The 22427-nt window shown below is 47.7% G+C and overlaps 1 protein-coding gene and 2 long non-coding RNA genes across 5 annotated transcripts; 2 read left to right on the top strand and 1 right to left on the bottom strand.

The window, feature by feature from the left end:
* The first annotated feature begins 4084 nt into the window (after positions 1–4084).
* U2af1 (U2 small nuclear RNA auxiliary factor 1) lies at positions 4085–15055 on the top strand. 3 transcript variants are annotated; one of them, XM_021645150.2, is made up of 8 exons: positions 4085–4239; positions 7252–7339; positions 10304–10370; positions 13134–13183; positions 13268–13366; positions 13687–13820; positions 13908–14000; positions 14769–15055. In XM_021645150.2, exons 1-8 carry the CDS (start codon positions 4196–4198, stop codon positions 14911–14913), a joined length of 720 nt encoding a protein of 239 aa, XP_021500825.1. In that variant the 5' UTR covers positions 4085–4195; the 3' UTR covers positions 14914–15055. The 3 variants fall into 3 exon arrangements, with proteins under 3 accessions (XP_021500825.1, XP_021500826.1, XP_060225213.1); XM_021645151.2 differs by lacking the exon at positions 10304–10370 and adding an exon at positions 9453–9519; XM_060369230.1 differs by lacking the exons at positions 4085–4239; positions 7252–7339 and adding an exon at positions 9476–9519.
* A 3012-nt stretch (positions 15056–18067) lies between these two features.
* Positions 18068–22422, bottom strand: LOC132648326 (uncharacterized). Its single transcript, XR_009586698.1, has 4 exons — positions 22134–22422; positions 21428–21556; positions 20667–20826; positions 18068–19408 (listed from the first exon to the last, which is right to left on the bottom strand). It is a non-coding gene; the product is annotated as an uncharacterized LOC132648326 (long non-coding RNA).
* LOC132648327 (uncharacterized) lies at positions 20326–21976 on the top strand. Its single transcript, XR_009586699.1, has 3 exons — positions 20326–20683; positions 21119–21267; positions 21449–21976. It is a non-coding gene; the product is annotated as an uncharacterized LOC132648327 (long non-coding RNA).
* Positions 22423–22427: the final 5 nt, after the last annotated feature.

Genomic DNA, 22427 nt, shown 5'->3' with positions numbered 1-22427 from the left:
AAGGTGTGTGCTAGGGCTGAGCCACACCAAAACTAGAAAGAGGTTTTTCTAGTAAACAACACAATCTCTGGGTTCACAGTGTGATCAAATATTCTAGAAAACAGAGGTAACTTTATATATATATATCACCTAATTTTGTAATTTTAAAAAATACTTATTTTATGCATATGAGTGCTCTGATTTCATGCACACCAGAAGAGGGAATCAGATTCCATTATGGATGGTTGTGAGCCACCCTGAAAGAGCAGCCAATGTTCTAAACAGCTGAGCCATCTCTCCAGTCCCTGTGAATTTTTTAAAACAGAACTTCCACTCAAAATTTCCTTATTCATTTATTTATTTATAATGCACATTGGTGTTTTGCCTGTATGTGTGCTTGTGTGAAGGTGTCGGACCCCCTAGAACTGGAGTTACAGACAGTTGTGAGCTGCCATGTGTGTGCTGGGAATTGAACCCATGTCCTCTGGAAGAGCAGCCAGTGCTCATAACTGCCAAGTAATTACAAAATTTACCCTAAATTTGTAATTTTTATGTTATGTGTGTATGATTGTGTGCCTGCGTGTGTGTGTGTGTGTGTGTGTGTGTGTGTGTGTGTGTGTGTGTGTATGCTCACCATGTATGTCATACCCAAGGAAACCAGAAGAGGGCAGTGGAACTGAAATTACGGATAGCTGTGAGCTGCCGAGCCTAAGAACTGTCTCTCCAGTCCTAAGAGAACACATCTTGATACAAATAGTTACAAAGTCTCATTTGCAAGAATCTTGGCAACAGAAAGGGCATTCTTTCAGAAAACATTGAAACAAACTTTTCGTTGTCAAATGAAAACAAAAAAACAAATTGTATCTATTTCATGATGGCTGTGAGGGTCTGGGCCAGGATTCCAAATCAAACACATTCACATTTTTGCAACTAAATTACTTTTTCTAGGTGAGATAAATAGCAGAAGGATAGAGCTGTACCTGGCTTCCAGTTGACTATCTGGTCACTACTACCTAGGAACAAAATGACTTGTTAAATAGCAAGGTAATTTTACACTAACTTTTCTAATGTAGCTTCCTGGGAAAGCTTTTGACTTAGGTGGGCTGTGTAGAAGCTAAATGCCTGTCTGTATTAATAGCTTATAAACTAGCAGGTCATGTGTTGGTAGTACCAAGGTTAAAGGTTGGCATCATAGGGACCTGAGGGGAGTCTCAGAGCTACCAGGAAAGTGGTGCCCTGCCCAAAGAGGCAAGTCACCAGCCTTGTGACTGGGATGGTCTTAAGCAAACAAACAAACAAAAACCTATTATTACATGTTTGGAGAAAGGGTCTGTATGTAGTCCTGGCTGTCCTAGAGCTTGCTATGTCGACCAGGCTGGCCTCCAATTATCAGAAATTCTATTACTCTCATTTTTATGCATCACTATGCCAGGCTGGGCTGAGGTTTGTTTTGCTTTGGTTTTTGGTTATTTTGGTGGTGGTGAGTTCTTTGGGTTTTTTGTTTTTATTGTTGGTTTGGGTTAGGGGATTTTTGTTTTGGGTTTGTGTGTGGTGGTGTGTGTGTTATTGATTTGGTTTGGTTTTTCTGGACAAGAGTTTTTCTGTGAAGCCCTGACTGTCCTAGAACTTATCTATAGACCAGAACTCAGAGGTCTTCCTGCCTCTGGGATTAAAGGCATGTGCCACCATTGCCCGGCTCTGACGTGGGTTGATTTGTTTGTTTTTAAACACAGTAGTCCAAGAGTAGGTATGGTGGCTCATACCTATAATACTAGCACTAGGAAGGCAGAATCTGGTGGATCCCTGTTAGTTTGTGGCCAGCCTGGTCTACACAGTGAATTCCAGGACAGCCAGAGGTACAGAGAAAACTTGTCTTGAAAAAGTATTAAAATAAAACAAAACAAAACAAAACAAAGAACCAGAATTGTTTTCGCCCAGAGACCATGCAGGCACGTGCTGATGAGGCTAGTCAATTGTCTAAACACTTGCAACTGTGAGAGTGGTGATGCTGGTCTTGATCTTGCAAAGATAGTACCAATATCTACCTAGCAGTGGTGGGACACGCCAATCCTTCTCAAAGTGTTTATCTCCCCCCCCCCCTTTTGGATATAAAACTTCTTTCACAAAGAGAGGGAAAGTAAATGTCAGGAACATGACTATTCAAAAGACATTCAGGATGTGCTGAGCGGCTGTGTAGAATACCAAAGGCTGGGTTTTCTTCCAGGCCAGCTTATCTGTTAAGAACTTACGAAACTTACACATATGAGAGAGCCAGGCAGGAAACATTTCCTGGTTGCTTTTGCATAAGAGGCAAAACGCCCATGCTCACACCTGTAGCCTTTTCCAACTTGCCAGCTTCACGGTGCCCACCTGTTGTTCCTCTCTTAGCCCACCCTGCCTCCTGAGGCCCTGGCACCTGTTCAAACTCTAGCTTTCATGCAGCAGATTCACAGAAAGCCTGCCGGTGTGGTTCTCAGCTGTTTCCGGGTGGGCAGCTCTCCATCCAGGCAGGTTGCTTTACACCTCAGCGCTTTTGCATATTCATGCTCACCTTTAAAGTTCAGCTTCTGCTCCTTTGCAGCTTGTCATGACCAGCAAACCACTCCCTGGCATATGGTGGCATCCTCATTGCCAGCGCCATTGCTGGCAAAGATAGTCCCACATATGCACTTATAAATCCCGTTTATCTCTCTCTCTTTCTTTCTTTCTTCGGTTTTTCCAGATAGGGTTTCTCTGTGAAGCCTAGCTGTCCTGGGACTCACTCTTATAGACCAGGCTGATCTTGAACTTACAGATATCTGCCTGACTCTGTCTTCCAAAAGCTGGGATTAAAGGGCGTGCCACCACCACTAGGCTCATTTATCTGTATCTTGTGGCACCCTCATTGCCAGCACCATTACTGGCAAAGATATTCCCACACATGCACTTATAAGTTCCATTTCTCTCTCTCTCTCTCTCTCTTTCTCTCTCTCTGGTTTTTCCAGACAGGGTTTCTCTGTGTAGCTTTGGCTGTCCTGGACTCACTTTGTAGACCAGGCTGGCCTCGAACTCACAGAGATCCACCACTCTTCTGCCTCCCCAAGTGCTGGGATTAAAGGCCGTGTGATACCACCCTCGGCTTCGTTTATGTCTATTCTAAAAAGAGAACAACACAAAACTGGAGATTGAGACTAGGACCTTACGAATGCTAAACAAGCATTTGCATCACTCCCAGCACTCTTCTGAAGGCTCTCTATGTAGACGTGTCTGGTCTGTAATTGTCTGTGTAGACGCCGCCAGCCCTTAAACTCCTACATACCCACCAGCCTCTGGCTCCCAAGTATGGGTACAACACACCCTATTTTCCAGCCCTTCTTAAGCTAGATGGTGGACTCTCAGCACTGGGGACACTGAGGCAAACAACAGATCTCGGGTTCCAGCCAAAGCTGCATAATGAAGAGAATTTGTCTCAGAAAAAAAAAAAAGTAATCAAAAATTATAATTAATTTAAAGCCAGGGGGCACTCAAGGGGCAGAGGAAGGCGCGTCTATGAGTTCGAGGCCAGCCTGGTTTACAGAGCGAGTTCCAGAATAGCCAGAGCTACACAGAGAAACCCTACGTAAAAAAAGTGAAGAGATGCTTGTGTGCTCAGAGGCTTGAGAGCCATGGAGGATCACCAGCAGGAATTTATGTCACCTGTCCTCGGGTGGAAGAGGCTCTATAGCCACCGAGAGCAAGCAAAGTCATCAAACCGAGATGACTCCCACAGCCTGGGTCTCTGCCTGAGATCTGCCTGGAAATTCGGTAACTTGAAGGTGAGCTGGTGACTGTGGGGATACTGTAGGTTTAAATTCCTCCAGAAGGCCGGACAGAGCCCTTGTCCACAGCTGCACCCGTGGAAAGCCTAGGACAGGCGGGGCAGAAGGTAGAGAGGGCGCGGTCCCAGCGGCGGGAGCGGGAAACCGCGGTGCTGAGCACGCGCGGAAAGGCTCTACTCAGCCCAAGCACCGGGCTGCGCGCGGGACCCGCCCGGGAGGCAAGGAGTGCGCAGGCGCCAGGGCCGGAAGGCGGAACCTCGGCGCCTTCTTCGTCCCGCCCCCGCGTAGGCAGCGTCTCTCCCAATTGGACGGCGGCGCTACGACGGGCGGGAAGAGCGTCGTCGCGTCCGGTGACGTCTCCTGCGGACGTCGACTTAGTCGGCGGCGTCGGCTGCCGTGTCGGGCTCGTCCGGTGGAAAATGGCGGAATATTTGGCCTCCATCTTCGGCACCGAGAAAGACAAGTGAGTAGGACCGACCTGCCGGGACTTGGGCCGGGGCGGTGACGGGCGACGGGTGCCGGGCGTGGCGAGCGGCGGTGGCGTCTAGGCGTAGCGGGTGACTCGGCCCTGACGGCCTCGCGCGGCTCGGCGCCACAGCCTCGTGGGCCGGGCGGCGGGACCTGGCGGGCGGCTCGGGCTGGGCCTCGGCGCTTAGGGCTCCACGGGGCTCCGCGCCGGATTCTACGCAGGGCCCTGCTCCACGCCGCGCTCCCGCCGCCGCCCCGGGCTTCTGTGGCGAGTTAACACGTCCCTTGGAACTTTGGGCTTTGAGTGTTGTGTTGGAAGTGCTGGGGCACCATCCTCACCTGGTACTCAGTCGCTAGGGCTGATCATTGGAAGCGGTTCCGGTAGAATAAACCCGCTTGCCTGCCTGAGCGTTGGTGGGCCCGCTTTTCTTTTTGAATTGAGGTTTGCGCATCCGTAGCTAACTGTTAAGGTAAAAGAAAAAAAAAACAACAACAATAGTTCTGCTTGTATTTGTATGCCATGTGGCACATACTCATTTCCAGTGTGTTAGCTGAAGCTTAGGTCAAAGGAAATGTATTCAGACGCGTTGAAGGATAATTCCTTCTTTGAAAACCCAAAGATCAAGTGTCAGGCTTAATCTGGTCTCAGTAACTAGTCACCATCTTTTGTGTTTTCGTATCTTGTATAAGGTTTTTGCAGCTATCAGTGAAGGTAAGCACTTGCAATAGATAACATTTCTGGTGGCACGTTCTCACTCTTGAAAATGTTCTATTTTCCAGGTTGGAGGCTGTCTGATCAGGGACCTTTCTTATTGTTCAGTCTCCTGTGTTAGAAAGAGGGAGTGTTTCTATAAGTCTTCTGCCCACATCGGCAGTCACTCAAAAGACATTTTATTGGGTGTCAGATCCAAGCCAGTCTTGGAGAATCAGATGGGATAAAATGGAGGAAGGCTGTATGTGTTGTGTCAGGGATGACTAAAATACATTAAAGGGTCTGGAGAGGAGTTTGGTTCCCTGAGTCCACTTCATGCAATCTGACATCTCATGACCACCTGTAACTCCAGATCTGGGGAGTTCCGTTGCCTCGGGCCACCACAGGAGCCTGCATTTAGGTATATGCGCCTACAAGCCACACATACATCATTCAAAATAAAACCTTTAAAGGACTTTAAAACCAACATTCAAAGCCAGGTGTGGTGGTACACTTAGTCCCAGCACTCCAGAGGTCAAGGCAAGTGTATCTCTGAGTTCCAGGATAGCCAGAACTACTAGAGACATGCAATTTTGTTTGGTGCTATGGAAGATTGCAATCTCTAAATTCTGAGGTTACAGAGAAGGTGGCCTGGAACATGGTGAAGTGTGTGTGTCAGTTCTGACGTGAGAGGTTTCCCTGCATTCATACCTAACAGGTAGGGCTTAACAGAATTTGGGCCGTAGTAATTCTGGCCCCGTGCTGATATCTGTGTGGTGAAGGGCCATTTCAGAAAACTAGTGGGGGGGGGGGTTTGTTTGAATCTGTTATGTCACTTCAGCAAAACAGTCATCTGAAACAAGAACATGGGGTGCCTATTAAGTTCAGGGCTTTTTAAGAAGGAAAATGTGGGTCTTTACTAATAAATATTTAGTTGTAATATTATAAATTGTGTTTTTCTAGACCCAGCGTGTCGGGCAGAAATCACTCTTTTTCCTTATATTTCTTCGCTGGCCCACCTAGACAGGGTTTCTCTGTGTACTGAACTCTTTGTAGACCAGGCTAGCATCAAACTTTGATCGCCCTGCCTCTGCCTTCCAAGTGCTTCAATTAAAGGCATGTACCACCACACAGGGCTTTCCTTGTTATTTTAGATAATTGAAGAAAAGTGTTTGCTGGGAGTGCAGGTTTGAGAACTGTTTCATGTGGAACCCTTGACTGTTTTCAGCAGGAAGTCTGCCCATTTCAAGGTGCTTTCATAAGCACCAAGGTGCATTCATAAACTCTTCATTTTCTGTTTATTTTCTTTTGTTGTTTTCAAGATAGGGTTTCTCTGTGTAGCCTTTGATGCCCTGGGCTGGCTTTGTAGACTCTCCTGGAGTGGAACTCACAGTGATCCCCCTGCCTCTGCCTCCCAGACTACTGGCATTACAGGCATGTGCCACCAAGCCTGGCTTCTGTTGATTTTCTAAAATACATTATCTAGTCAAGTTAGGTTGTGTAAAGTAAAGAGATCACTAGCAGTAGTTAGTTTCCTCTGATAAATTCACACTTTCTAAGCATCCATGGGGAATGACTGGTCTTCATGGTCCACCAAATTTCATTGAGGTTGAGACATTCAGTCTTTACAGGGTGAGGAATTAAGTGTGTAGCTCTTGCCAAAAGTGCCTGTGGGCCAGCACTCCTGTCTCTGCAGCTAACATCTGAATAGGGAAGCTCCATCATGTAAAAGTTGATTATCACAATCTTGCAGACTGTCCAGTGCCTGATGGTTTTGGTTGCTTGTGGCTCCAAGGAGTATCTGAGTAGTACTAAAGGGGCCTTGTGGCAGGGAAATTGCTCCTGTACAGTTTCAAAGGCAGGCTGGGTCTCCAAATAGCACATTTGCACTGAGGTGAAACCTGCTTGCTTCAGACCAATTTGGAACTTTCCTTTTGGTTTGGTACATGAGTTGGAGAGAGCCTAGACTTCTTTTTTTTTTTCTTCCTGTTTTCTTTAGATAATGACAGGCATGTGGAAAAACACATGTCACTCAGTTCTTGAAGCAGTGCCTCGTTAGCATTGTCCTCTCTTTTAGGTGGCATCCAGGACCCAGAGAATCGGACAGTCTTTTTAAAAAGAAAAGAAAATATTAAACAGAGAGGGGGCCAAGTAGCAGGAAGCAGGTTAGAATTAGAACACTTCTGTGGGTAGCTAGACATACTGCCTGCAAGAGGAAACATGGTCAGCCAGAGCTGCCTAACTAACCTGTGGTCGAGTTAATGCTGTTTCTGTCACATCTTCCCAGAAATAATCAGTTCTCATTCTCCCTTACAGAGTCAACTGTTCGTTCTATTTCAAAATTGGAGCGTGTCGCCACGGAGACAGATGTTCTCGGTTGCACAATAAGCCGACCTTTAGCCAGGTTTGTGTGTTGTTGGGCTTTTTGTTTTTGTTTTTTATGTATTTACTTTTCTAAATTATCAAAAGTTCTTGCACTTTCAGGGGCGATTAATCTTTCCAAGCACTTAGCAGTCATGTTTTCCCTCTGGTTTCATTTTGCATTAGTTGCAGAGGGTGACGGACCCACCCCAGTGGGAAGTCTTGCTCTTCTTAACCTCAGAGTTGCTTCCTAAAGTATGGTTGCCTATTAGCTGAAGCTGAGGGTCACTACCCTGTTCCTCTCCCTGACAGACAGACCCTCCTAGTGAATGCAAAGGGACTTCTGCTCACCGGACAGTAGTGATAGCAGTCACTGGGCAAGGCATGCTGGCATGGGTGTCTCTCAGCAGACCCAGCATGCTCTCATACCCTGGAGAGGTCCACAGTCTGACACCACAAGGCATCATTAGCATAGAAACTTAACAATAAAAGATAGCCAAAGAGGCAGGAGATTGGAAGTCTCCCTGAGTCTGTCTAAATTTAGCTGTTGAGTTTATCATATCTCCAGCCCAAGCCTGCTTGCTTACAGCTGTCTTTAAGCTGCAGGTACATTTTTTTTTTTTTTTTTTATTTTAACATCCCTGACTACCCCATGTTAGTTTAGGAGGCATCTGTCCTCTAATGACCCTAAAAGTGTCCCTCTCTTGTGAATTTTAAGACTATTAGAGCACCTGCTTTAAACTGTGTTACGAGTGTTGTTTATCTGACTATTAAAATCTCCTTCCTGACCTGGTGGTTGTAGCCTGCTGACTCTGCATGCCTTCAGTGTCTTTGTGCTTGGTTAACTTGCATGTGAGATGGTGGTCAGAGAGACTGTTCTTAGCCCTCTAGAAGCCAGAAGCCTTTGCTGCCCCACGGTTACCTCAGCTGCTCTAAGCACTGTGGCCTAGAACAAAGTAGGGAAGAGTAGGCCCCATATAGTGAGCTCAACATTACAATAATTACCTCAGTTGGGGTTGGTTGACTAGTCAGAGGTAACTAGCTTCCTTTTTACATTGCTCTCCCTGCGGTGAACAGCTCTGTATGCCCCAGTACCGGGAGACCTGTAGGAACCAGGCATCCACCTTGCTCCCAGTAGAAAGCTGGGTAAAGTCAGCTCTGGGAAACCTCTGAAGGTGTAGACCCAGGATGGTAGAGGGCTGGCCGCTTTAGCTTGGCGGTTCAGGGTGTGTGGTCTGATGTTCAGCCTTTCTCCCAGTTGGGTTCCAGCAGCAGGCCTGTGTCCCAAACACCATTCCCTATACCCTTTGAGCACAGTTGGAACCAAGCTTACTGGTCTGCAGAGCACTTAGAACTGCTTTCTTTACAGCAAGTTGTTGAAAGGCCGTCTGTGCTGTAGGTCACACAGTCTATTGGCTAGCATAATTGTAGTGTAATTCAGGGCGGGTTTCTTTGTAAGCACTAGAGTGATGTGGACGTGAGATTGATGTACTATATTAGCTTACTAACTTAAACATGGTTTGTTTTTTCAGACAACTTGATTTTAAGAAGAACGGTACAGTGTAAGGTTTCAAGTCTGCCTGATCCAGTTTAAAGCACAAAGGCTAAAAGGATTTTTTTCCTTAAAAGAAGGATCGCAAAAGAGCAAATGTTTTAACTATTGTATTATGTAAACAGAGACCCACCAAGAAAGTGTAAATAAGAGTCAGGTATCCGAGACAACTGGCGTGGCTGTTTTGCTCAGAGACCAGAGACCTTGAGTACTGCATACGCTTGATGTATGCATTTTGTTAAGGGAGATAACTGTGTGGGGAATATGATTATTATGTGACTTTTTAACGTGTTGTGTGCTGGCTTGAAGTACAAGAAAATGTTAGTGTTCTCTTATCTTGTATTGAAGCACTTTATTATTGATAACGGGGACCACTCAAAATAACAGATACAGTTCCTTCTTGGTTGCTGGCTGACTTGACCCAAGTCACTGCTCAAACTCTGTTTTCATAATATGATGGTATTGGTGTACTCTGCACAACACAAGTGTCTGACTTGTGAGAAAAACAACAAACGTTAACCGTTTGCAAACTGTCTCTTTGCAATTGTCTAATATATGCACAGCAGCCAGTAGAATTCCCCTTTTTATTTTTTTTTCCCCGCAGACCATCTTGATTCAAAACATCTATCGTAATCCCCAAAACAGTGCACAGACGGCTGACGGCTCACACTGTAAGTCCCACAGTTGGAGAAATTTTTTTAAACGATGGTGTTCAAGAGCCCACTCTTAATTGAGACATAACGCTGGCTCTGAGCTGCTGACATAGAGCTGTTGCAAACAGGACACGGTGCTGGAACCGCGTGGCGCACAGCCAGAACTTGACAGGGGCCACAAGCGCTCAGGAGGCGCTTCTCCTAGGGAAAGTCACTGGCCAGCCTCTCCTGTTGACTAAAGTTTGTCACGAGCGTGCCCGCCCACATGAAGTGGGTTTTAACCCGGGTAGCCAGTTGCTGGCCTTTACTGTGACTGAACCCTGGCCTTTCTTAAGTTCTTTCTGTAAAGTTAAAATGGTAGGAATATTAAGGAGTCAACAAGGTAAGTTGCCCAGTAAGTGTGGATTTTATTTTACCATTATAATTTTTCCTCTAGGAAGTGGAGATTTCATGACATGAGATATTGTATTTCTCTGGTACAGCCCTTGGTTCATCTCAGGTGTGAGCACTTTCCCTCTCAGTCTCTGTCAGCTAAGAGCCAGTGCCGTCCTTGCTTGGCTGGCACTTGGCAGTGGAGAGTCCGCTGTGGGCAGAAGTGCGATATTGGCATCTCATGAGATCTCCCAGCACTGCAGTGTTAGCATAGTTCAAGACAGCCACCAACTAAGGGGACACTTCTGCTCTAGAGAAATAACCTGCTCTCTTTTCAGCACTGACTCAACTGAAGCGATCATCACAGGCAGCCGGTTAAGTGTTTACATTCAATTTCCATAATATAAAGTTGTTGCGTTTTGTATTTCAGACCATTGCCCTCTTGAACATTTACCGTAACCCTCAAAACTCTTCCCAGTCTGCTGACGGTTTGCGCTGTAAGTTCATACAAGTTCCTTCCCCGGTTCCCTGGGCTTGCGTGTCAGAGCTCAGTGTCCACTCCACCTGGTCTGCTGTGCTAGTGTCAAGAGCCGCCTGCGTTCCTAGAGGTGGCAGGAGCTGTTGTCCCCACTGACCTGCTGGAGATTTGAACTCCTGTCCCTTAGTCAGAATGACAGTGACTGGCAAGGGCACCCCTGAAATAGTTGGGACTTGCTGCTCTTTGCTCCCTCCACACTTGGACCGTCACCCTGGGATGCACTGGGATTGAGTTCGAGGTCTGCTCTTCCCTCTGAAGAGCAGCAGCATCTGAACGGCTCTTGCTTTCTGGAACTCCAGTACAAATTGCTTAGACATTTTCGGATTTTATCGCCCACTAGCCTCCTTTTCACAAACTGCATGTCAGAGGTCATGCTCTTATGTAAGGGCCTTGTTCTGAGTGTTTCCCAGGTGAGGGTCTGCGGCCCACACAGGCCCGAGTGTTCTGCACACCATGCAGGTGTGCTAAGAGATGAGCACTTGGCAGAAGAGATGCTCAGTTCCAGTCACCCACTTTGCACAGATAGCATCTTGAGCTGCATTTGGTGATAGAGGGTACTCGATGGGGCAACAGCTTAAACTGGCATCAGCAAACATTCACTGCGGATTTCTTCGTGTGCTGGGAATTACTGTATTTAGGTTATGACTATTCTACAGTGGAACACTGGGATGAAGTCATGTCCAAACCCAAGGTAGACCTCCCCTTGGGTGGCCACAGGCTAAATCCAGGACACCCCTGACCCCAACCTCCATCTCTTGGTTGGCCTACCCTGGGTAAATAAATGGTCCCAAGGCCACCGCCTGCTGCAGCTGGCCAGGCTGAGAGCCTCTGGTGCAAGTGCCGGTGTAGATCGAGATTTCCGTGTGTTTTCCCTGAAGTGCTGGGTATTTTATGATGCTGACCCTGACCTAACAATAGAGCATCTCTAAATTGAGATAGCGTTCACCTGGCAATCGATCTCTGGTTTAAATACATGGCTTTATTTTTCCATGTTTAGAAATAAGGTCTGTAGGAGGAGGGAAATGTTTGTGTGGCTTTATTAAGTAATGTTTGTTCATGTTCCTGCCCTGGGTTACAAGCAAATGGGAAACAGGTGATTGGTAACAGTGACTGTTCTTCATTGCCTGGTTGTTCACTTGGGGACTCTGCTTTACTGACAGGATGTTGTGTTTGCTGTCTCTATTTGCAATTCACAGTGTGTTTTGAAGTGTACTGTAAACAATTTTCAGTTCTTAAATCTTCCAGTCCTGGGGTCCAGATTGTAAAAAGTAAATGAAACTGACTTCATTTTAGAGCAAGTTAGTTACTACCTCCTCAGTGTAGAGAAATACAGTTTGTGTATACAAAGTGAAATATGAATCTCAATTTTAAGAATAGTATTTTCTATCAGGAGAGTCATTTTCTAAGTTGAGTACTTAAAATGTACTGAGCCCACCTGGTGTTCTGTCTGATCAGTGTCTCGCTGTGCTGGTCTCAATTAGCCTTTGTGTCCCATTGACTAATGGAAACTGGAACAGAGTAAGCATAGAGTCAGTCCTAAAACCACCACCAAAGGTTTTCAGAGCTGTTAAAACTCAGAGCTTTGAGCCTGGGGGTATTTTTTCCTATTCTCGTTCTACCTGAATGTAGAGAAGGCCTTGACTTTAGCTGCTACAGTCTGCCTATGGAGCAGGCTTCTTAACCTTTTGCTGTTGCCTATGACTTGTTCCTTCAGGCAGGCCTGGCCACCCTTAAAGATTTGGTCGGGTACCACATCCGGGACAGGCTCCTGTCAAGAGAACCTGGTTCATCCTGTAACATTTGGGTTTTCAGGCCAACTCATTTTCTGTAAATTCAAAATAGCTAAAACAACCCAAGATAGGTGAGAAGGGGAGCTGAAGTCACAATCAGAACGTAGGTTAGCTCTTAGTTTCAGGTACCGAAAGACACTGCCCCATGCCTCACCACGTAACTTTGGTGGGGTGCACCAAAAGAGGCAGGTGAGCCTGTGAGCTCTCCCCTTGCCCATGAATATGGCTCATAGAAGGGGTCAGTCAAAGACCCAGCCTGGCAAACAATCCAGAATCTGACAGGCCCTAGCCAGCTCTTCAACCAACTGTTTTATGGTATCTTGGATTGAGGTTGAGGTGGTGATTGCTGGGATAGACTGAGGCTGGGCAAAAGTGCTCCTGAACAGCCATGGCTTCACTTCATGTGGCTAACAAAGTAAGCTTGGTGTAGAGGTTGGGAGCACATTCATCAAGGTCGGTGTCTTTATAACGAGACACCCCAAAGTGCTGAAGTCTGGTGGCTTTGCTTTTAGTCGCATCAGAAAGCATTTTCTAGCATTTGATGATTAGCAGTGTATAAAGGCACATGAGCTCTTGATCACTCACCCTGGTTTCGGCTTCCATTGACCTAATAAAGGGGAAATCAGTGTACTTAATTAACCTGGCCTCCAGTCTTAAGGAATACATTTTTGTTTTTAAAACGTCTTAATCTAAGAGTCACCTTTTTCCTTGACCTTTGTGTGGCCCTTTTGGTACCAACTAAAGCTGACTGGTTTTGGTAGCCAGGACTGAGGTGGTGGGCATTTAAGATCTCAGCAACTCAAGGCACAAGCAAGTCGGTGCTCCTGTAGCATGCAGCTCTGGCCTGGCGTCCTCTAGACAGTCACTGTAGCAGTTGAGCTTGAGGAAGTGAGGCGACAGGGCTCTCACCAGCTGGGTGTCTTTGACTGCAGGTGCTGTGAGTGATGTGGAGATGCAGGAGCACTATGATGAGTTCTTTGAGGTAAGCACCAGGGTGCAAGATGGGAGGGTGGCCAGTGAACCATGGGGCTGTACGCAGTGTTCATCAGCCCGTGTTCCCCTTCAGGAAGTCTTCACTGAAATGGAAGAAAAGTATGGGGAGGTTGAGGAGATGAACGTCTGTGACAACCTAGGAGACCACCTGGTGGGGAACGTGTATGTCAAGGTACAGACATGGCGGCTGTGGGTTGTCATCCTGGCAGCTGGTCCTTGAGTGAGAAGTCATAGCTAGGGTGGAAGCTGCTTGGACTGGCATGATTAGACCGTGTACTTTGTTTCCTTTTCTGAAGTAACACTTGGGGGGCTGCGCTCTTCAGGGAATGGATTTAAAACAGAAGGCAGCACTAGGCCGTCCTGGGGCCCATCATAAGCATTGTCATCCCATAAGTGTTCTGCCTCAATGGGTGTGTGTGACAGTAGTGGGGCAGAGAATAATTCATCAGCACCACAGGAGCAGAGGGGCAAGCACTTTGTTTTACCTTTCAGTTTCGACGTGAGGAGGATGCAGAGAAAGCTGTGATCGACTTGAATAACCGTTGGTTTAATGGGCAGCCGATCCATGCAGAACTGTCCCCAGTGACTGACTTCAGGGAAGCCTGCTGCCGCCAGTACGAAATGGGGTGAGTAAGGATGAGCGCCTCTGTAGTGTGTGCAGAGTGCAGTCAGCAAGGCACAGTGTAATTCACATGTCTGGATCTGATCCACAGAGAGTGCACAAGAGGGGGCTTCTGCAACTTCATGCATCTGAAGCCGATTTCAAGAGAGCTACGAAGGGAGCTGTATGGGCGCCGGCGCAAGAAGTGAGTCCTCTGGGTGTATGGTGAAGTGGGAGGATCCCAGTGCCGAAGGAAAACCGGGCCTGGGACTGAGTGTCTGCTAAGATGTCTGCTTAGATCCTGGTGCGTTATTTTAAATACAAAATACCTGGGAGAAGCCCGCCCCTGCTGTACAGGGAGACACCTGTGTTCCAGAACTGCAGTGCCCGCTAGAATCTTGTGGTGTGCCTGTTGTCTGGTTTTTCCTGCATTGGGAACAGGGTGGGGTTCCCTGGCACTAGGGCCATCCTGCTGTACCGTTGTTGTTTTCCTGGCCATCACAGCAGGGGTCAGGATGAGTCAGTGAGTTCACTGATTCTAGATGGTTTTCTTCCTCTTCTTACACATAGCTCAGGAAGTAGGCGTTATTGGGATTGTGTTTATTGTCAGCAAATGGCAACTCTCCCATCCTAAAAATTGGCCTGATAGACTGCCTGGCAAGTCCTAAGTAATAGATCAGGTGGAGAGGAGCAGTGCTGGCGGGTCAGCAGGTGTCTTCTGGGTGTGCGTCCGTCTGCTGCCTGCATCCGTTTTGTGCTGATTTCCCACGTCGTTGGGTTCTAAAAGCTATAGAATACCAAGTATACCATATATGTTCACTTTGAAGGTGCACCTTCCTGAAGATAGCATCTAACATTGGGGCGCATTTTATAGTTGGGGCTTGTAAGTCACTGGCTTCATGTGTCATCTCTGCAGTCAGGGCTGTCTGTCTGTGCTCTGCTTCTGATGCCATTTTTTTTGTCCTTGGTCCAGGCATAGATCCAGGTCCCGATCCCGGGAGCGGCGTTCCAGGTCCAGAGACCGTGGGCGTGGCGGCGGCGGTGGAGGTGGAGGTGGTGGAGGACGAGAGCGTGACAGGAGGCGGTCGAGAGACAGGGAAAGATCTGGGCGATTCTGAGCCAAGCTGTTTTTACTGTGTGTCTGCTAGACAGTGTTGTAGTTGGTTGACAAGCCAGTTCATAATGGGATTTTTTTTAAAAAAAAAAACAACAAAAATAAACAAAGATGGGTTTCTGAATAAAATTTGTAGTGATACAGTATTGGAGTGACTTTAAAATCTTTGTCTGCAATCTCTTTTCTAAAAGTGCTAGTCCCATGTCATTAAGGTAAATTCATACCATTTGGTATAAATAAAATATTACGTTTAGGGCATAAAAGTCAGGGCAGGAGGGTAGCTTTGAAGGAAAGCCAGCTGCTCTATTGTCCTTAGTGACCAGGAGTTTCTTCTCAAGGCTTGTGGGGTCTCTGCCTTTCTCTGCTTGCCACAGCCAGTGAGCCAGTGTCCAACAATACTTGAGCACCAAGCATCAGGCCATGCATGTTTGCAAGAGAGCATGTCCGGGGGTGAGGTGCAGCACAGGGACCTGTGGGGTCATAGGACCAATAGGCTCACATGACCTTGTGGCTTCTAGCTGGCTTCAATGGCAATGCCTTTGAAAGGAACGCCCCTGATGGAGCAGGGTGGCTGCTGTGTCTTCACATGCCTAAGAAATGGTGCAAAATGTCCAGTACTACAGCCACAGAGTCCCATCAGCATTCACCATTGTCCAAGGCCTTTCTGTGTGCTATTTCTTGCCCTGAACCACATGTGCTGTGAGCCAGGGTGCTGCCGCTGCCGCTGCCTCCGCCTCCTGTTTCAATATTGTGATAGTTGTTGCCATACTGTGGCCATGCCACACCTCAATGCCAGGCCTGAATCAGACAGCACCCTGAGTGACAACTGCTGGGAGTTCACATGTTGCATCCTGACAGCTCTTCACCCTGGGCAAGAAACCACTGAGTGTCCCAAGGGTTGCTCCAGTAAGTGTCGGTCACTCCCATGTGTTCAGAACATTGCTCTTGGGGTGGGAGGATGCAGGTCAGAAGGTACACTTCCCCAGGGTGTCTCATGGACGAAACTGGTGCCTGAAGTGATGCTGAAGATTCACCTGACCAGAATCTGAAGAGGCTGTGTAGAAGCTGCTCTGTGAGTTACGTTCTAGACAAGCGGTTCTCAATCCCTGGCTCACAACCTTTCACAGAGATTGCCAGAGACCATCAGAAAGCACAGTATTTACATTATGATTCATAACAAAGTTACAGTCACATGAATAGCAACAAAAAGAATTTCATGTTTGAGGTCACTGCAACATGAACTGAGCCAGGTGAGGTGGCACACACCTATAATCCCACCCTGCACACGGGAGGCTGAGTTTGAGGCCATCCTGGTCTGGTCTACAAAGCCTCCAGAACAGCCAAAGCTACAAAGAGAAACCCCGTCTCCAAAAACCAAAAGCTTTGAGGAACTGTATTACAAGGTCGCAGCATTAGGAGAGTGAGAACCAGCTCTGAGTCTGCAGTATAAGCCAAAATGGCATTAGCAGGGTCTTGAAGCCTTGTTAAGGATGGGTTAATTTTGCCACCTATGGTGGCATGAGAGACGAGGTGCCGGGAGTATGAGCTGCTTGATCCAGTGTGCCTACTTTGAGGAAGCAGAGACTGAATGCTGTTGCTCAGCTCACTTTTTATTCCGTCAAGAGACCACAGCCCACATGCAGCCCATATTTAGGGTTGATCTCCACACCTTAATTAACCCAATCTATATACGTAATCCTCATCTCAAGTTGTCAGTGAATATGTTGTCACAATTCTTGATTGGTACCATTTCCCATGAAAATGATGACAGTAGGTGTTACAACCTATTTAACAAACCAAGCCTTCCTGAGAGAAAAAAAAGGCACCAGGTCGCTGGCCATGGCCTCCCTTCCCCTGAGCTAGGGACAGTGTTCAGTCCTGGAGAAGTTGTGACAACAAGGTGCCAACGTAGAAGCTGAGACCAGCCCCCTCATTAGGCATAAAGCCTGCCAGCACCTAGAACTACCACTTCCCCAGACGCTGGAGTTGCCAGCCACAGATGCCATCGACGAACTTGTCAAGAGTGATGTTAAGGTCTGAACATGAACCATTCCCCACTGCCCACCCACGTGTTTGCACACTGTCTCTGGCTACTGCCGTTTCAGAAGACTTAGAACCTGCCTCGGTGGAGGAGGTAGAGCTATTTCTGGAGGCAATATGGCTTCTGGCTGAACTCTCAGCTTCCTGTGTTCTCTGACCTGTGAGCTTTCATATTCCCACTGCTATGTACCTGCCACTGTACCTTCTCCAACCAGGAGGAACTCTGTCCCCTCAAACTTTTTTCAGAAGAAAAGCAGCTAATGCAGATGGACAGAGAAAACAAATATCTTCTCCAACAGGGACTATCCCAAGCTTAGCTCATATTAGAATTGTGCACAGAACGGGGAATGACAGCCGTTTGTCACCTCCTCTGCCTCAGCTCGAGTCAGAAGCTAACTCTGCACAGGATACATCAAGCCTTTTGTCCCCTTTCAATCACCCAGCGGGTATCTGTAGGTTCAAGTAAAAGGTTGTTTTGCTTTTATTGTTTTGTTTTTAGCAAAAGTAGCTTTCAGAGTTCTGTGAAGGAACCTAGACAGCATAAGGACCCAGACAGGAGACAGTACCTCCAGACCTAGTAAGGCTGATTACAAATAATTAGGGCTAGAGGCCTCGGTTGGCTCGATTGGTGAAGCACTTTAAGTCTGGAGGTCTGGGGTCCAAGCTCAAACAAATAAATAGGCAATTAAAAATAAAATTAAGGGAGCTGGAGAGATGGCTCAGCCCTTAACAACACTGCTCTTCCAGAGGTCCTGAGTTCAATTCCCACAGCTCACAACCTTCCATAATGCGATCTGATGCCCTCTACCTGGAATGCAGGTGTACACGCAGACACAGTACTCAGACACAGTAAACAAATCTTTTTTAAAGAATTAAATTAAAAGCCGGGCACGGTGGTTCATGCCTGTAATCCCAGCACTCAGGGAAGCAGAGGCAGGTGGATCTTTCTAAGTTCGAGGACAGCCTGGTCTACAAATCCAAACAGCAAGGGCTGTTATGCAGAGAAAGCCTGACTCAAAATAAATAAAATTAAAGCTGGGCAGTGGTGGTGCAAATTTTTAATCCGGTCTCGAAAAAATACATACATACATACATACATATGAGAGAACCAGGCCTGATCCCCCACCCCAAAAGTTACTAGTCCCAGGAACTAGGCCATAAAATTCTCTATCCAAGGAATAGTCTGGAGGTAACCACAGAATGGGAAGGCATCTTATCTCAGGGTGGGGCATCTGTGCCAGGCAGCCCACACAACCTGGTAGTAGAACTTTCATGGCATGGAACATTCCTGAGGTCTATGGTAGAGAGCTTACTCAATGTTAGCCACAATCACCGTGTAACAAGCTTGCCCTTGCTGAACGTCACTTGCTGAATGTTACACAAGTTGTGTAACTGCTAAGCTGTAATTTCCCAAGCCTCACTGTAAACCAATGAAAACCCTCCTCCCCCTGAGCTCGGGGCTCTACACTCCACACCACTGCATTGGTGACAGTGTGGGCCCGAGGTCAAGCTTGTAATAAAAGACCCTACTGTGTTTGCATCAGAATGGGCTCCTTGGTGGTCTTTGGGGTCCGAGAGACTTGGCATAACCCATACACAGGTAAAGTTAAAGCCGAGCAGTGGTGGCACAAACCTTTAATCCCAGCACTCAGGAAATCAGAGGCAGGTGCATCCCTGTGAGTTCCAGGCCAGCCTGGTCTACAGAGTGAGTCCAGGACAGCCAAGGCTATACAGAGAAACTCTGTCTCCAAAAAACCAAACGAACAAAAAAAAAAAAAAGTAATTAATTGATTGATTTAAAAATAATAGTGAAAAATAGAAACGGGGATTTATTCAATGTGGCCACCTAGGAAAGAGGATCAAAGAAGCTCACTGACCCGCCCCCCAGTCCACCTTCAGGGGACCCCAACATGAGCATTTTGTTTTGATTAATTATTGCGTGTGGGAGTGCACATGCTATGGCCCACATATGGAGATTCAAAGACAGTTTTCAGGCGTTGGTTCCTGCCTTCCACCCTGAAGAGGCGGGGTCTCCTCTGGTGTGCCTTGCTGGGGCAGGGTCTCTTGTTTCTGGGCACTCCAGGCTAGCTGGTCAGGAAGCCTCTAGACGTGAGTCCCCAGACTTGATAGATCTGCACCACACAGCTGCATCTGGCTCTTTAGGGCTTATGGGACATGTGCACCCAGGGCAGCCGCGTCGACAGAGGCCACAGGTGCGTGCACAGCTAAGGAGTCTGGCCAAGGTGTGGTCCTGCCCATCTTCATGGTCTCCGCTCAGGATTCTCCTGCAAAGTGGTCTCAGCAGCGGTTAGAACCGAGTGAGATCTCTTTGTGATGGCTTCTGAGTAGCTCTGACTCTCTGAAGACCAGGCTGGCCTTGAACTCAGAGATCTGCCTGCCTCTGGGATCTCCCGAGTGCTGGGGTCAAAGGCATGCAGGGTCTCTGTCTAAGCCAAAGACTAAAAACCAAAAAGAAAATATACAATCAGTGACCCATGAGGGAGGGCAACTCTTACCATGTAAGGGCCAATGATTAATGTAGAAAGAACAATGTGGCTTGAAGTGCCATTTGGTGACACTGTCAATAAAAATGATACAGCGTTGATATGTGAAAGACCAAGGTATCTCCATGGTTACCAAGTCTCCCCACTTCTCAAGGAGATAGAGGGGCAGAGTGCCCAAGCCGTGGCTGGACATGGAGCCAGTTGACAGCATGCTGGCCAAGCGTGCATGAAGCTTTTCCATATAAACCGTCACCCCAGAACTCAGGAGGTGGAGATAGGATCAAAAGTTCAAGGTCACCACTGGCTATAAAATGAATGTGGGTCTGGAGTACATGAAATCTTGCTGAAAACAAAACAAGAAGTTAGCATCAGCAAGGAGACAAAACCGGCCCCGGGTGGAGGCTGTGGGCATAAACTCAGCATCCCTTTCGTGGCCTTCTGGCATAGTGTGTCATGCCCTGGATCTGGCCCAGAGTCGGGAAGAGCACACAAATCAAAATCAATAGATGTTCTACAAAATGTCAGTCCTAGGCACTTCAAAAATGCTCCTGTTCTTCAAATAGAGAGCAACCTTGAAACTGCCCCAGATTTAAAAAGGGGGGGGGGAGAGGCACAAACCGAGAGGCTTGGCAGAGGGCAATGTCGGGGGCACTGGCAACCAGGCAACCATCGGAGCACTGTGTGTGACCATGTTAAGCTCCTGATTTGACAGGTGCCTTGTGGGTATGGAAAGCAGTCCTGTTTTGGGGAACTACTCAAGTATTGAGACGAAAGGCTGAGTGTGAGGGCTAGCGTTTCGTCAGTTTGATGAAATCCAGAGGCAACTGAGAAGAAGGAGGCCCAAACGAGAAAATGCCTCCATCAAAGTGGCCTGTAGGCAGGCCTGTGGGGGAATTTTCTGGATTGATGACAGATGTGGGTGGACCCAGCCCATTGTGGGTGATGCCAGCCCTGGGTGGGTGGTCCTGGTTGCTGTAAGAAAGCAGGCTGAGCAAGCCAGAAATAAGCCAGGAAGCAGCACCCTGCATGGTCTCTGCTTCAGTTCCTACATCCGGGTTTCTGCCTGGAGTTCCTGCCCTGATCTCCTTCACAGAGGACTGTTAACAGCCATTCAAAGTATTCTTCCCCAAGTTGCTTTGCTCTCTCTCTCTTTTTTTTTCTTTTTTCTTTTTTTTATCACAGCAACAAAGATCAAAATAGGACAATGTCTCACCTGTAACAACTCAGATGGTGAGTGTGTGTGTGTGTGTGCAAGAGAGAGAGAGAGAGGAGCAATGGGAAAGTCTGTATGAAAGTCTCCTGGCATTTCTTCTTCTTCTTTTTCTTCTTCTTCTTCTTCTTTTTCTCACTCCTCCTGCCACTTTTCTGGCAGTCTGAAATTAGGTCAGATTTCTCAATTGTAAATAAAACGAGAATGCTATACAAGTTATCAGAAACTTGACTTAAAACTTAAAAATATTTGCATGGGGCAGAAGTATAAACTGGACTGTGGGGTGGGGGGTGCCAGCTACTGAAGTTTGGGAAGGGGGCTTCTTCTGTCGTCCTTCTCTTTGCTGGAGGTGGCAGCCAGTCACAGGCAAGCAGTCCCGGCTGCTCGGCTGCTCATGTGTCTGTCTGCTGTGACTCCAGGGCATGCCTGCATAGGACTGTTTTCTCCATTCACAGTCTCATCTTCTCTCAAGGACACCTGTGCCTGTGGGTTTAAGGCACCAGCACAGATCACCTTCCCTAAGACCTGGATTTCTGTATACGGCCAGACATTCAGGAAGTTCCCCAGTAATTCCCGTTAGTGTCGTTGCCCTTGCTACGACAGGGTAAGTTCTACCGGAAGGCAATACAACTCCAACTCTGTGTGCTATCCAGCGCCCTAACAGCCGCACTCTTACGCTGGTGTCAGGATCTCTAGCCTCAAGCTCCACCCTTCCCCCCTTCTCCAGGCTCCTTCAGTGTTGGCACCCGGCTGCTCAGACCCACCTTTTTTGGCTCTTGCTCCAGGCACTTACACACGCACCAGCCCAGATTTCTTCCTGGAACAAGATGTGGCCCCTCTAATCAGATGTGGCCTGCGGCTGTGCATGAGGACCCAGATCTGCAATCTCAGCTCTGGGGAGGAAGGAGTTGGAGGTCGGCATGTCTCAGCAAGCTAAAGACAGGGCTGGAGTTCATCAGTGAAGAGCGCTTGCTGCCCTGACAGAGGTTCCCTAGCACTTCCTTTGGGAATAAAGGTGTGTGCCACCACCACCTCACAAAAAAATAAAATAAATAATTTTAAAAAGCAAAAATAAAAGGAGCGCACATCATTAATCTCAGCACTCAGGTGGCAGAGGCAAGCAGATCTTTGAGTTCAAGGCCAGCCTGGTCTACAGAGTTCCAGGACAGGTAGGGTTGGTTACCCAGAAAAACCCTGTTTCAAGAAAAAACAAAATAAATAAATAAAACTGAAGTCCCCTGCACAGCCACAGGGTGAGACTCCTCAAAATCAGTCCATTTATTTAGGTGTTTGCTTTTTTTCCCCCCACAAGGATGTAAGGATGTAGCCAGGTGGGCCACGAACTCAAACTTGAGATCCTCCTCCCTGTACCCTGCTCCAAATGCTCGGATTCTAGACATGCACCAAAAGGCTCATTTTAACCTCCTCCGGATGTCGGTACCGGGGCGCCCTTGCAATGGTACCACTAACCCAGGTCCGCGGCTTGGGAGACCTGCGAGCTCTTTCCTGTGAGCGTCAAACTCCTGCCCTTCAGAGCAGCGATGCGTGTGACGCGAGCGTGCCAAGCCAGGAAGCCCCACGAGGCGAGGCTCGTCCTCCTCGAGCGGACCGGGTCGTGGGAAACGAGGCTCCCTGACACTCGGCCAGGCTGTGTAGACCTCTGGGCACCGACCTGGGGCCACTCCAGTTCGTTGGACTCCAGAGCCTCTCCAGTGCATCCCCTGAACTCTCAAAGAGCAAGGAGACACCCCAGTGTGGAGGTGG

This window comes from Meriones unguiculatus, chromosome 16, assembly GCF_030254825.1.
Source record: "Meriones unguiculatus strain TT.TT164.6M chromosome 16, Bangor_MerUng_6.1, whole genome shotgun sequence".
In the NCBI taxonomy this organism is placed as follows: Eukaryota; Metazoa; Chordata; class Mammalia; order Rodentia; family Muridae; genus Meriones; species Meriones unguiculatus.
The sequence above is the reverse complement of the archived record's forward strand: the minus strand, read 5'-3'. Positions and strand labels throughout refer to the sequence as shown.

Bases quoted from the DNA above. Each gene is read 5' to 3' on its own strand.
- U2af1 (XM_021645150.2), top strand. From the start codon at position 4,196: ATGGCGGAATATTTGGCCTCCATCTTCGGCACCGAGAAAGACAA. The intron at 4,240-7,251 runs GTGAGTAGGACC...TCTCCCTTACAG, and splicing joins TTCGGCACCGAGAAAGACAA to AGTCAACTGTTCGTTCTATT. The intron at 14,001-14,768 runs GTGAGTCCTCTG...TCCTTGGTCCAG, and splicing joins TATGGGCGCCGGCGCAAGAA to GCATAGATCCAGGTCCCGAT.